At 34.9% G+C, this 14,003-nt stretch overlaps 1 protein-coding gene across 5 annotated transcripts; it reads left to right on the top strand.

The window, feature by feature from the left end:
- Nucleotides 1-5,832: 5,832 nt before the first annotated feature.
- On the top strand, nucleotides 5,833-11,921 carry LOC123203311 (filament-like plant protein 4). 5 transcript variants are annotated; one of them, XM_044619633.1, is made up of 6 exons: nucleotides 5,834-5,987; nucleotides 7,103-7,228; nucleotides 7,924-8,143; nucleotides 8,263-10,687; nucleotides 11,016-11,061; nucleotides 11,350-11,921. In XM_044619633.1, exons 2-6 carry the CDS (start codon nucleotides 7,109-7,111, stop codon nucleotides 11,788-11,790), a joined length of 3,252 nt encoding a protein of 1,083 aa, XP_044475568.1. In that variant the 5' UTR covers nucleotides 5,834-5,987; nucleotides 7,103-7,108; the 3' UTR covers nucleotides 11,791-11,921. The 5 variants fall into 5 exon arrangements, with proteins under 5 accessions (XP_044475572.1, XP_044475568.1, XP_044475569.1 ...); XM_044619634.1 differs by having other exon boundaries at nucleotides 5,846-5,987; nucleotides 7,072-7,228; XM_044619636.1 differs by having other exon boundaries at nucleotides 5,847-6,064.
- The last annotated feature ends 2,082 nt before the right edge of the window (nucleotides 11,922-14,003 follow it).

The raw sequence follows: 14,003 nt of genomic DNA, 5'->3' as shown, positions 1-14,003 counted from the left end.
CAAACTTAGGTCTAATAATTCAATATTTTTGAATTCAAGCTTTAAGAGTATTTGACTTGTAAAATAGATGAGTTTGAAAATTTTGATACAAATTGACCAAAACAATTAATTTTTTTATCAATATACATCAAAACAATATCCTTTTTGTATAAAACTGAACTCAAAACTTAATTCAAGTTCGACTTCTTTTAAACGAGTTAAACTCGAACACCTTTAAAATGAGTTTAACAAACATATACTTGATTTCACTAAAATGAATTTGAATTCAATTCAATTTGAATTTACTTATAAAAATTGCCCATGTCAAGGATAGTTTTCCTCAAAACCATGAAAGTAAAAAATCTTTAATAAGTCAAGAAGGGTGACGAGATTGAGTCAATACACTATAACCTGATTTACCCTATCTCAACTACCAAATCTCCAATTGCAGTTAAAACATCCGACTGTAGCATCACAGAATTCTCTTGTTTTGACTTTAAATTCATGGGATTTGCCTGGATATGGTACCCAAATCAAAATCAATCAATTAAAGTAAAAATCCCTAATAAAAATTTCATAGCTTTTCGTTTTCCCATTGTTGGGCCAACCTGTCTCTGTCACATTCTGTTTTGGATTATTACAGAGACACGTTAATGGTAGAAATGGCCTCTCTTTTGTCTTTTGGTTATCTTTCAACTCTTCATCAAATCCCTGAATCAGAAGATGAATTATTAGGGAATTGAAACTTGATTTTGGAACCAACCTATTTTAAAGCTAATTGCAAAGTTAGATTGGACCCTTATTTTGCTTTCCTCAAATTCAAACCCATGATTGAATTTATTAACGTTGTTTTAATCGTTATTCTTACAATTCTCCCATAAAAGATATTGATAATAAATTTATATTAATTTAAGACTTTCGACTTTTGTGTGATGTGGGTACGAAATTTTTTATATCAACATAATTTTTGACTAAAGTACTTAAAAAGAACACTTGATATTGTCTTTATAATCAGTATTAATATTGATGTTTGTTCTATTTCTACGTAACAAACCTTTTAAAATTATGAGTTATGATCTATTTTGATCTTCATTAATCTTAGTCTTGAAAAAAAAGATAGAAAGAGATTAAAAAAAAAAAAAAACTCTGGATTTGTAATTGAGATGAAATTTTTTGTCATCCGCATGGTCCACCACCCATGGCTCAAGGCAACAAATGCCAAATAAAGGACTATAACGTTGAATTGAGGGCATTAATAATGGTAATAAGATCAGCCGAAAAAAAGGAAAAATATACGATCATGATCTCCATTGGGGGCATCAAAAGCAAAGAAAAAGTGCAGTGCAAGACAGAAGTACCAGACTCCCCCAAATCGAATCCAAGGAAAACAAAAACCTCATTCACTTTGAGAAATCAGAGGCCATAATTCATAAAAGCTGTCTTCAGTAAGATTGGATCCTCATTCCAAAAAAAATCACTTTCTTTGGCACTTCCTTCACCGGTTACACTCGCTGATATGATATCTTATAATTGAATTTAAATTAAATTAAATTTATATTTAATTTGATTTACATAAAACCAAATTTTAATTTAAATTTATTTTAAAGGTATTTAAATTTTAAATTAATGCTGTAAACTCAAAATTTAAAAAGAATTTGACTTTAATAGCCTTGTCAAAACTAACCCGTGCATGCACGTGCGTTCCAACAGATTGTTTCCGTTTTTACACGTCATTTTACATTATTATATAAACATGCGTGCAAAATAATGTGACTTAATTAATACTACTTACTAAATTACAATAGATTTTGGTGACAATCTTAAGGCACATCTGTATTTCCTAACAACTATCCAATCTCATTATGGTTATAGTAATACTTTATTCGAAGATGCTTATTCGTTTTAGCTGTCAATGGAATTTTCTCTTTTACGATTCTTGCCAACAAGGAACTATCCCTTTAACTTCTTTAACCTTTTTTTTTTTTTTTTTTTAAATAACTTTTTGTTTTCTTTTTAATACCTTTTGTGCTTGTGGTGACAGCAATACAAATTAATCTTTTAAAAATTAATAAAATTATCTATTCGAGATTGAACATGGGCGGATTCAAATTCATTTTAAATCAATAATGTTTAGTTTTGAGTTCGAATTTGTTTGAGTAAGGATTCTCATAGATGATGAAAACTAAGAATCGTTAATAAAGTCTAGTTTTGAATTCGAATTTGTTTGAATCAATAAAGGGTTCTCGCGAGCCAAACACGACTCACTTGAACCCTTAGCAAAAGTCAGTGTTTCTAACTTTACCTAAATATAGGATTAGATTCAAAGTAAGTTTGTTTGGGTTCAAGACAAGTTTAGTTTGGATGAGCCTGAACATGAGTTCAAGACAACAAATACAAACTCGATCACAAACATATGAGGGAGGGAGCTCAACAAACCTGAACCCAAACCCGAGTCAAGTCTAGTCCAAAATAAGTCGAAAATGAGTTGGGCCCTATTCAAACGTGACTCGACTTGTTTTCAACCCTAATTGAGACTATTCTAACTATAATTCCACTCATTTCAAGATGAAAACCAAATCAATACTGGCCTAATTTAGCTCAAATATAACCTATAAAGGGGTGTAAGAAGATAATGTTAGATTGTATTCAATGTGAGCTCGAATAAGACCGTATTTATGTTTTAAAATATTAACTTAAAATCAACAAATTAAGATTCAAACTTACCTCAAATATAATTTTACTTTAAATTTATTATAAACTAATATCAATTTAAATATTTAAATTAACGAAAAAATTTAATTTATTTTATAAAAGGAAGTGTTAGAACTCGTTCTAACTTTGAGCTCAAACATTGTTCTCTCTGATTTATTATTTATTAATTTCAGCACATCGTTTAATAATTAGTATAAAAGTGGGATAAGTGGATGGTTGATTGACATTTTATTCTATTATAAGCATACAATAATCGATCACTTACCTCCAATTAATTGAAGCTTTCGAGGAAATGAAATGGGTCAGGTTGGGGGGCATGGCAAGACAGGATAAAATTGGACTGATTGGTTCAAATGCTAGGCAGATTATTGAGTAAATAATATAACTTGGACTTTATAAAAGAAAAAAGAGAGCAGGCCTGAATTATAATCGAAGGCTACTAAGTAAAAAGGCTAAAATAGCCTCGGCCAATATTTGTAGAGGAGGATATGGAAGGCATTGTAAGATTTGTGTGTGCCTAAAATCGTGAAATTAATAACTCATAAAATTTTCTATTGTAATTATTAATTATTAGTTTCGGTGTAATGTGTTTTGTCGTGATTGAGCAGGTGAGCGTTATGCCTCCCTCTGCCGACGCTGTCCGTTTCGATAATCAACATCCGGGTTGGATGAAACGTGGTCGTTTTCTATTTGAGTGGTCTCCACATGATGATGGAATAATGACAATCAACCACTTCCAGTGTTTTAAAAGCCCGATAGATTTGAACGGATGACAAATCCGGTCTGAGTTATTGTAGCCGTCAGATCGGATTAATCCATAAATTAAACTGAAGGGCCCTCATATTCATTCATAAACCCTAATTTTAACCGTCAAGAATTCGACTTGTAAATAGAAGAGTCAGTCAGTAACATGTGAATTGTCAAATCACGCCGACATGTCAAACGACTGTTCCTTCTTGATTTCCCGATTTCCTCGTCTGACGTCACATATACTGATTCGATGAGGACAAGAATACACAGGGGCAAACACATCACAGCCGTCGATCACAATTATATAATAAATGAAGCATTAAATGAGAGAGGTAAAACAGAGCTGCGGCTGATAGACAAGCAAAAGTAAGTCAGATAAACAGTACTAAGTTTGACGGTAGCAACATAGAAAATGCAACAGTAATTAACTTTGTGACACGTGGCCTATATAAAAGAATGAATTTGAAGTCTCCCCCTGATTTCAAGAATTCTTAAATACTTTCGATATGTCAAAAATTTAGACCCTCGCTCATTATCTACCTTAGTTAAATTTTTGGTTAATGTCAAAGATAAATAAAATTAAACCCCATTTTTTTAATTTAAAAAATTAATAAATTTTTTAATCAAAATATTTGAGAACTTCAATTTTCTTTTCATTAGAATTTTATTTTTTTATTTGAGCTTTCTAAAGATATCTATGTTTGTTTTTAATTAAAATTTAAATATTAATTTATTGATCTTAAATTAAATATTATTCAAATTTAGTTTGAATTGAATATAATCTTTTTAATGCTTTAATGGGTGGATTTTGTGAGTTTTTTTCCCTATTAAAAGGAAAACAAAACCTTAAGCAATTGAAGTGGTAGAAAGAAAGAGACGCTCAACCTGTAGAAAACGACATGGATGCCTGCACTGCACTTCTAGATACCCAAAACAAAAAATCTAACGTGAAATCTCAGAGTCCCTGGAGCTGATAAAACTCCAAATTACCTTTACCTGTGTTTTCTGCTTTTTTCCGTTATTCTCGTAACGTTGACAATCCCGACCAGTGCCCACACAAAATTTAGTGGTAGATTATGCTACGTACGGTCAACAGTTTTGATTTTGTAAAAGAAAATACATTTCACATTTTTTCCAGAGTAGTTAGTCTTTGACATCCAAGTGACTAGAAAGAAGAGATACTGGGTTTGCTTCGGTTCAAAGTTGTAATTTATTGATGCAGGAATTTGCACCACCGTAATGACATAATTATTTAGAGATATTATGTTAAGAGTTATGATAAAATTATAATAAAGAAAGCCTATACCTAACGAAAATATATCGTTTATATTATATTGGTCTAGGAATTCGACTGCTCAGATTTTGTAATTACGTGTACCTAGACACCATAATTTTTTTACATGTTATGGTTATCTATGTGTAATTAAGGATGGGCATGAGCCCACCAATCCGTTTTGATTTAAGTTTAACTTAAATAAAAAATAATTTGACTTAAATTTATTAAGTTAAAATTAAATCAGATAAAAATAATTCAATTTGAATTTGATTCAGTTTATGATTTAAATTTATAATTTAGATTTATGATTCAAATTTTTTATTTATTGATAAAACGATATCAATTTATCTAATAATAGATAAAATAATATTATTTTAATAATTATTTAATATAATTTAAATAAAATTAAGTCATTTATCTCAATTATAAGTCAAATCAAATTAAATTTTTTTAAAATTTTAACTTAAGATTAACAAATTTAAGTTAATCTGCAACGTGCTATAACGGTTTTGTGGGCTAAATTAGTTCATTTCTAATTGCGGTAATTACAGTTTGTTATGTCCTATTTACTGTTGTAATTAATCCAGTGATTTGATTGGAGACTTTATTTGTCTTCAATTTATCATGTGGATGTTATCTCCCTGGTGAGGGCACAATTTTCAATTCTGACGCAACAAAGGAGTAGGAAGGCTATCATTTCCACTTTGATCTCTCCAAATCAACACCCGCAGCCCATAACTTGGGCACTGGCCCTACATTTTAACCTCCTGTGCTGTCATGGTCTGATGCAACAATTCTCACCATCGTTATTCATTTGTGAGGGGAAATGAACGGCGCAAATGTGATCATCCATGAAAGCAGATGCATCGCCAATACATGGAATCCCCCGGCTCATTACTCTTCGGCATGAGCTGTTGACGGTGGTGGTCCAAAGTCGTAACATGCAATCAACTCAAACACAATTTTGCTAATTATCGGATACAGCTCAGCAGCTTAGCTTCTCCCACAAGCGTGAGGGACCCATTCGCCATTTTAAATTTCTCAAGGCTAATCTATGTCAATTCATAATAAACTCCACAACAATGTAAAACAAAAAAACATACTTAAATAAATTATCAGTCCGGGTTTCAAACTTACCAAATTAATTTAGAAGTTAATGTGTTTGGAGCTTAGTTAAGTCTCATAACCACCACCACTGCCACCACCGCTCTCTCTTCCTCTTCTTCCTCTTCCTCCGCCGTCGCAACCACCTCATTGTTTTGAAACCTCTGTAAGTACAGATCTTTCTTGAACAAATTGGAGGCTGCGCTTTCTTTTTCTATCTCTTTTGAAGTCACATTACTTCTGGTAGGCCTGTTTTCGCCGCTAATCATATATACAGTTTTAGTTTGTTATTATTACCTTTGTTGCCAATTATGCTGTTGCTTGCTGTTAAAAAGAGTAATGTGTTTTCCATTTTTTTTTTCTATTTTTTGAAAACAGTCTTTGTTATTATTTAAAATCTCTGTGCTTCCAAGTTTTGTTTCTTTGTCTGTTTTTGTCGGTGTGGTTTCAGTTCTATATATCTTCCGCTTCAAGGTTTGTTCCTGCTATAAACAATGTCAATACCTCATATTCTTATTCTGATCCTGAAATAATCACAGTGTTGCTTGGTACAATATCATTTCAGTTAGTATTTTCAGAAGGAACTTTTGCGATTGTTTTCCACTTTTCTCTTTTTCTTTTCACTAGTTCTCACCGTGTTTCTGATTAATTTGGATCTCATTTCGTCTATATAAAGGTTTTATTCTTCTTAACTTTAATTTATGACTTTTTATCATCCATCTGAAGTTTCCTTCTAACTCTTAATCTTGAGCTATTGGAAGCTTTACAATCAGATCTTTAAGAGGATGGTACCGTCGTTGTTATACTCTTACTAGAACAACTGAAACAGTGTTCTTGATTTTTCAATTAAAAAAAATTCAGTTTTATTTAATTAGAACATAATGCAAGCCATTGTTTACACATTTTTGTGAGTTGCTTTTTTCTATTTAATCGGCTGTAATTCACATCATATCTTCATTTTTTTTTTTCCGATCATCTCCTTTCACCACTTTAATAGGCTCTGGCAATAATTTGATCCGTATTTACTTGAGAATTTTTTATTTTTAAAATAAAAACTAATTGCTTGTTGGGTTAGGTATGTCTGCCTCAATCACAAATGTATTCATGTCATGTTGTTTTGGAATTTAGACTGATGTGTCTATGCTAATGGTTAATTAGCAAGTTGTGGTTACACGTCAATTTTTAGTATTTGTGTTGTTTTATGCACTCGTTTGTATATCTTTCTTTAGTGGTCTTGTATCATTTTGAAGCTTAAACTTCATTCCTGTGCTAACTATACAGCTTGAGATGGACCGCCGGGGTTGGCCATGGAAGAAAAAATCATCATCTGAAAAGACTGAGAAGGTGTTAGCTGCTTCAGAGTCTGTTGGTACTGCTCTGGCATCTGTTGGATCCCGAACCAATCAGGTAGGTCCTGCCCTTGAATGCATGCCATTTGTGCCTTCCCTTTTTGTGCCATCTGCAATCTCCAACTTTACTGCTTGTAACTGCTTTTCCTTTTCCCCTTGTTTCCCTTGTCTTTGCTTTTCCTTCTTGTGGGATACATAAACATAGGTCATAACAGAATATTTCTCAAGCACACCCTTCTTGTTGATTTGTGTTTCTACTTACATATGAATAGTTATAGTTCAGTCATGCTCATTGAAAGCTGTGAATGCACATTTCAATTTCAACTATTGTAGTCAGATGATTTGCCACGTTGAGATTGTATGGAATAAAATGTTGCTTTGATATAAATGGGTGAAATAGTGACTGCAGGTTTGATTGATAAAATGAACGAGGATACATTAATTAATTTCAAGCCTCAATGTAATTATTTCTATTGTTTAAAATTAATTTTTTAAATTGCATACATAACAATATCTGCTAGCCCCCTTTGCTGAATTGACAGTCTTGTTCAGCATCTCCTTTTTCCTGCCCCACAATGAATTCAATATTAGGTTCTTAAAAGCTCCATGGGTCTCACGGATGCATTTTTTCAATGTGCATAGGGGTGGTGGGATATAGTTAGCAGTATCTGTTTTACGAGGTTAATTAATTTCAGTGATACTTCTTTTGTAGTTTAAATTGTTCTTCTTTGTTGGTATCTTCTAATTTGACAGGATAATTACAAAAAGCCAACATATGTTCAAATTTCTGTGGAATCATATTCCCATCTGACTGGTCTGGAGGTTCAAGTGAAGACTTATGAGGAACAAATTCACACACTGGAAGATCAAATTAAAGACTTGAATGAACAGTTGTCCATTGCCCAAACAGAGATTACTACCAAGGACAACCTGGTGAAACAGCATTCAAAAGTTGCTGAAGAGGCTGTCTCAGGTATGTTGCAGATCTAATCTGAATACAATACTTTTGTTACTCAAAGGCTCTTTGAAACTATTGGGTTTTTGATTCATCTAGTCTTTAAAATTTTGATATGAGACCTTCATTTGTGGTAGGTTGGGAGAAGGCTGAAGCAGAAGCATTGGCATTGAAAAATCATTTAGAATCTGTCACACTACTGAAGCTTACCGCTGAAGATCGAGCATCACATTTGGATGGTGCTCTTAAAGAATGTATGCGGCAGATACGAAATCTGAAGGAAGAACATGAGAAGAAACTGCAAGATGTTGTTTTCACAAAAACTAAGCAGTGGGACAAAATTAGGCTTGGGCTTGAAGCAAAAATAGCCAACCTTGACCAAGAAATCCTTAGGTCTGAAGTGGAAAATGCTGAGCTTTCAAGGTCTTTGCAAGAACGTTCCAACATGCTAGTGAAGGTAAGTGAAGAAAAATCCCAAGCTGAGGCTGAAATTGAACTTTTGAAAAGCAATATTGAATCATGTGAAAGGGAAATAAATTCAGCGAAATATGAACTGCACGTGGTTTCCAAAGAGCTTGAAATTCGTAATGAAGAAAAGAATATGAGTATGAGGTCCGCAGAAGCAGCCAACAAGCAACATATGGAGGGTGTCAAGAAGATAGCTAAGCTGGAAGCAGAGTGCCAAAGATTACGGGGACTTGTGCGGAAGAAGTTGCCTGGGCCTGCTGCTTTGGCACAAATGAAGCTAGAGGTAGAAAGTTTAGGCCGAGACTATGGAGATACCCGTCTAAAGAGATCTCCTGTTAAGCCACCCAGTCCGCATTTATCACCTGTTACTGAGTTCTCACTTGATAGTGTACAGAAATTCCACAAAGAAAATGAGTTTCTCACTGAACGGTTATTGGCAACAGAAGAAGAAACAAAGATGCTTAAAGAAGCTTTGGCAAAGCGTAACAGCGAATTGCAAGCTTCAAGGAATCTGTGTGCTAAGACTTCTAGCAAGCTTCAAACTTTGGAGGCACAACTGCAAACTGGTAGTCAGCAGAAAAGTCCTTCAATGTCTATGGTTCAGATTGCTGCTGAAGGCTACTCAAGTCAGAATGCTAGCAATCCACCTAGCTTTACCTCCATGTCGGAAGATGAAAATGATGACAAGGTAAGCTGTGCAGACTCTTGGGCAACAGCACTGATCTCTGAGCACCCTGAGCTCAAGAAGGAAAAGAACATTGAGAAGTTGAACAAGGCTGAAAATGCAAAGCACTTGGAGCTTATGGATGACTTTCTTGAGATGGAGAAGTTGGCTTGTTTATCAAATGATACTAATGCAAATGATGCCACTACTCCTCCAAGCTCTGCAAATAAGAAGAAATGTGAAGTTATCATGAATGGCGATGCTTCAGGAGTGGTCAATACTGGCGAGGATTTCCAATCTGAACAGCACCATAATATGGATTTGTCCCAGAGTATCCCAGAATCTGAGGCAGAGCAGCTTCCAATAGTGCAGCTTCGATCAAGAATCTCAATGTTACTTGAGTCCATGTCCAATGATGCTGATATGGGGAAAATTGTAGAGGATATTAAACGTGTTGCTGAAGATGTGCGTGGTACACTGCATCAGCATTGTGCAAGTTGTGGTTCTACAGATGTGCACTCTTCTCATGCCTCATGCAATAGGGAGGCTCCAGGAGATGCCAAATTAAGTGCAGATAAGAAAATTGACTTCTTTCAAGATGAAAAGCCAGTTCCAAAAGCTGTATGTGTTACAAGCCAGGAATTGTTGACAGCCATTACTTATATTCATGACTTTGTGCTGTTACTCAGCAAAGAAGCAAGGGCAGTTCATGATACATCTTCTGATGGGAATGGATTGAGCCAAAAGATTGAGAAGTTCTCTGTCAGCTTTAATAAGGCCTTGGACAGCAATGAAAGTTTGGTTGATTTCATTTTTGACCTTTCTCTTGTCTTAGCAAAAGCCAGCGAACTCAGAATAAATATCCTGGGCTACAAGGGTATTGAAGTTGAACCTAATAGTCCAGATTGCATTGATAAGGTTGCTTTACCAGAGAATAAGGTAGTTCAGGACTCATCAGGAGAAAGATATACTAATGGCTGTGACCACATTTCTATTCCAACCTCAGATTCTGAGGTTCTCGATGATGGTAATTTAGTCAGAGGCTATGAAGTAAAAACCACTGCTTGCCCATTCTCGCCAGAAGAGTTTGAGGTATTGAAATTGGAGAAAGATAACATGGCAATGGATCTAGCTAGATGTACTGAAATTATGGAGATGACAAAATCTCAATTACATGAAACTGAGCAGCTTCTCACTGAGACTAAATCACAGTTGGCTTCTGCTCAAAAATCAAACACCTTGGCTGAGACACAGCTCAAATGTATGGCAGAGTCATACAGGACACTTGAAATGCGTGCCCAGGAACTAGAATCTGAGATGAACCTTCTCAGAGCAAAAATAGAAAATGTGGAAAATGAGCTTCGAGCTGAAAAGACAAGTCACAATGATGCTCTGGTTAGATGCAAGGAGCTTGAGGAACTATTACAAAGGTTAGCATCCAACTTCTTTTTGCTGTTTTTTGTTATAAGCCACAATATTTCATTTAAGAAATTTACATACTAGCCTATGGAATAAAGTATACTTAAATTTTTGTTGCAAGAAGTGGTTTTTTGGCCGTGGATTCACTTCCCTGCCCTTAGTGGACTTGGTTGTCTTAAAAAAGCTGTAGTGATTCATGTTTCTGGTACCTAGGCAATTGGTTTTTTGTTCCATTACCTCAGCATTGACGGATTCGTTTACATATTTAGAAATTCTGGAATTGCCATGTGCTTGTAAAAACTATGATCTTATTTCTAATTTCTGCGTTTCCTATTTTAGGAATGAGTGCTGTGGTGAGGCTGATAATGATCTCAAGACCAAACAGGTGAGACTGTAATATAACCTCGAATTAGACTTCCCTGTACTTGATTTAAGTCCTTGTATCTTCCACAATTAGCTTTACACTCACTACTGTTGGTTGACTGTCTTGTAACCTTTTAGAGCTCATGGAAATGTGTGCTAAACCCCCAGTTTTATATAATACAAAAGCATACCAAAAACCCTGATTCTTGTGTGGCATATTTTTTGTTTATTCTAATGCTTGATGTATCGGTAGTTATATAAGCTTACCCATACATGAGTCCTGTGTCTGAATTCGCTTGTCTCATCTCAGGAGGAAGAGTTGAGAGCGGCAGCCGAGAAGCTAGCAGAGTGTCAAGAAACTATATATCTTCTTGGCAAGCAGTTGAATTCATTGCGTCCTCAACCAGAGCTCATGGGATCCCTATACAGCCAGAGGAGTCAAAGGTTCCCTGAAGATGAACCGACTTCTAGCAGCATGAGATTACAAGCCTTGGACCAAGCTGAGACGGATAGTGCTGTTTCTGCCAATATGCAGAGAGTAAGTGCTGAGTCCCCCTTGCATGCATATAGCTCCCCATGTAGCACATCTGAAACCGAACCAAACATCAATAGAGAACCAATCAATACAAAACATCTGAAACACAGGCCGGCAATGTCAACCTCTTCCTCTTCTTCCTCCACCGCAACTCCAGAGAAACAGTCAAGAGGGTTTAGCAGATTCTTTTCCTCGAAAGGGAAGAACAGTAATTAGGCGGTCCAATTGCAAACAGTAATTAGGGTAATAATAAAAACATCTATCAAAAAGGTTAGAATGATGGTTTGGAATCCTGTTTATTATTGTAAGTAATGACTGTATATGATATCCATATCAGTTAATTTGTATCTTCTTTCTACTCCTGAAATTTTGTTAATTAAACTAGGCAGTTTTGGATAGGGCTGGACTCAATTTGATCGAAGTCAAGTTTAGATCATGTAGGTTAAGTTCAAGCCATGAACAACTAGGCTTGATTTTACTAAACGAGCTGAGTTTGAATTGACTTGGATTGAATCCAAAATAAATTTGTTTTCAAACTGGATTTAAGTCTCAGTTGATCAATCTCGAGCTAAGTTTTTGTTCGAGCGTGGCCTGCGTGCCAGACCTGGTTACAAACTGTTTTGAATAAACTGTATGTGGCAAATGTTATAACGCAACCCATAATATACATGATAGCAGGCGGTCGAAGCTGCGGCCTTAATCTGTTTGTTCATGTTAGTCTTGGGCCAAATAAAGTTGAACTCAATCCAAATTGTCTACACAAATTTCAATTTGAGATTAATTTGACTTTAGAATACTCAGTTTGAGATCAGTAAATAATTCAAATATTTGTACCAATTTGATTTTAACTAGGGCATAATTCAACCTTGAGGCCAAACTTTTCAAATGGATCATCGCTATATGGTGATATGAATAAATAATTTGGTATGCCTTTCCTATTATTTTACCGGCAAATATTAGGGATAGATTTCTAATTAAATTGAATTTAGATGAAAAACAATTTGATTTCAAATTGAATATAAAATAGTTAATTCAAGATTAAGTTAGCTCGTTTAAATTACAAGAAAAAAAAAATTGTTAAGAAAAAGAGAAAAATCACTAATAAAATCTTTTTTAGATCAAACTTAACTCATTTGAATCAAACATTGATCTAAGCTCGGCTAACTCATGTCAAGTCCACCCTTCAAACAATATTTGCAGAAGGCAAATATGCCCGGAAGCTTTCGAGTTGTCCAATGAAGTGAGAAGTGAGACTTATTTAATGATTCAATAATAAAAAATAAGATAAATTTTGAAACACTGGTTCTAGGTCAAAGATGGAAGGGACACAGCACACTATTTTAGACTAAACTGATACAGAAATCATGGCCTTTTTCCCTGTAAACGACTCATCATCTAATGTTGTCTTCAAAGTGACGCAATACGATTCTGTGCCTGTCTGATTCATTTATCTATCGCACTATGGCTTGCTTTGCTTGCACAAATACTCTTGTTATATTCAGCATCATCTACAGATTGTCAAAGCAGGCTCCTTGTGAGGAGGCCAGAAAAAAGTACATCCAGAATCTTTCCCAGAAAATTCCAACCACATATTGGCAAAATATCAAGATCAAATATCCAAACCAGACTACAGACCCCGTGAAAAAAAATATCTTGGGTTGAGTGGTTTCAAGTATACAGTAATATTTGAATGTTGAAGAACCCAACAAGTGTGCCCTACAACACAGCTTACCTCCCAACATATGTAGTTGTGGCTTTGTCTGTGTCCAGCTCCCAGCTGACTCTGACCAAACCTGTACAAGATTATCATAAATAGTGACAACTACATCATCTACTCAAGAAAAACAGCTTTCAAGCGGCAGACTTGTGTAGAAAATGGGACTTTGAGATTGTAATCACAGTGGTAAAGAAAAGGATCACATACGATTTATTCCTCCTTAAACCAAACTCCATTGAAATTCTTAAGGAGCGGATAGTTAAACACCAATTACAGGTGTGGGGCGCTGCCTTATAATCCAAGTGGTCTTCGGTAATGAAGTTTCCATATATAAATTGAAAAGAGTTTTTGAAATTCCATGATTGAGGAGAAGGTGGGTCACATCTCTTATTCTGATCAGCTGATCACCATGTGAGAGTTTTCTTGTCCTCTTAGAAGGGTCAAATTTATGTCATTTTACTGGGAAATTTCCTTGCTACCTACATGCTTTTGTTTAAGCTCATAAAACTGCTATATTAGCATTCTACCCATTGACATTGATTGAACAAGGAAAAAGAGTCTGCTATGTCTTCCTTTTATAAGAAATAAATTTGGAGAATTGGCGTTGCTTGCATTGCATTGGTTGCTTTTTCTCTCGATCCTTGAAGTTTCAATTCATGATGAGCAATCAGAGAGGAGAGCTCAGCAGTCAGCCGACACCTCGATTAAGCCT

Source organism: Mangifera indica, chromosome 19 (genome assembly GCF_011075055.1).
Source record: "Mangifera indica cultivar Alphonso chromosome 19, CATAS_Mindica_2.1, whole genome shotgun sequence".
NCBI classification, from domain to species: domain Eukaryota; kingdom Viridiplantae; phylum Streptophyta; class Magnoliopsida; order Sapindales; family Anacardiaceae; genus Mangifera; species Mangifera indica.
This window is presented reverse-complemented; position numbering and strand designations above follow the sequence as displayed.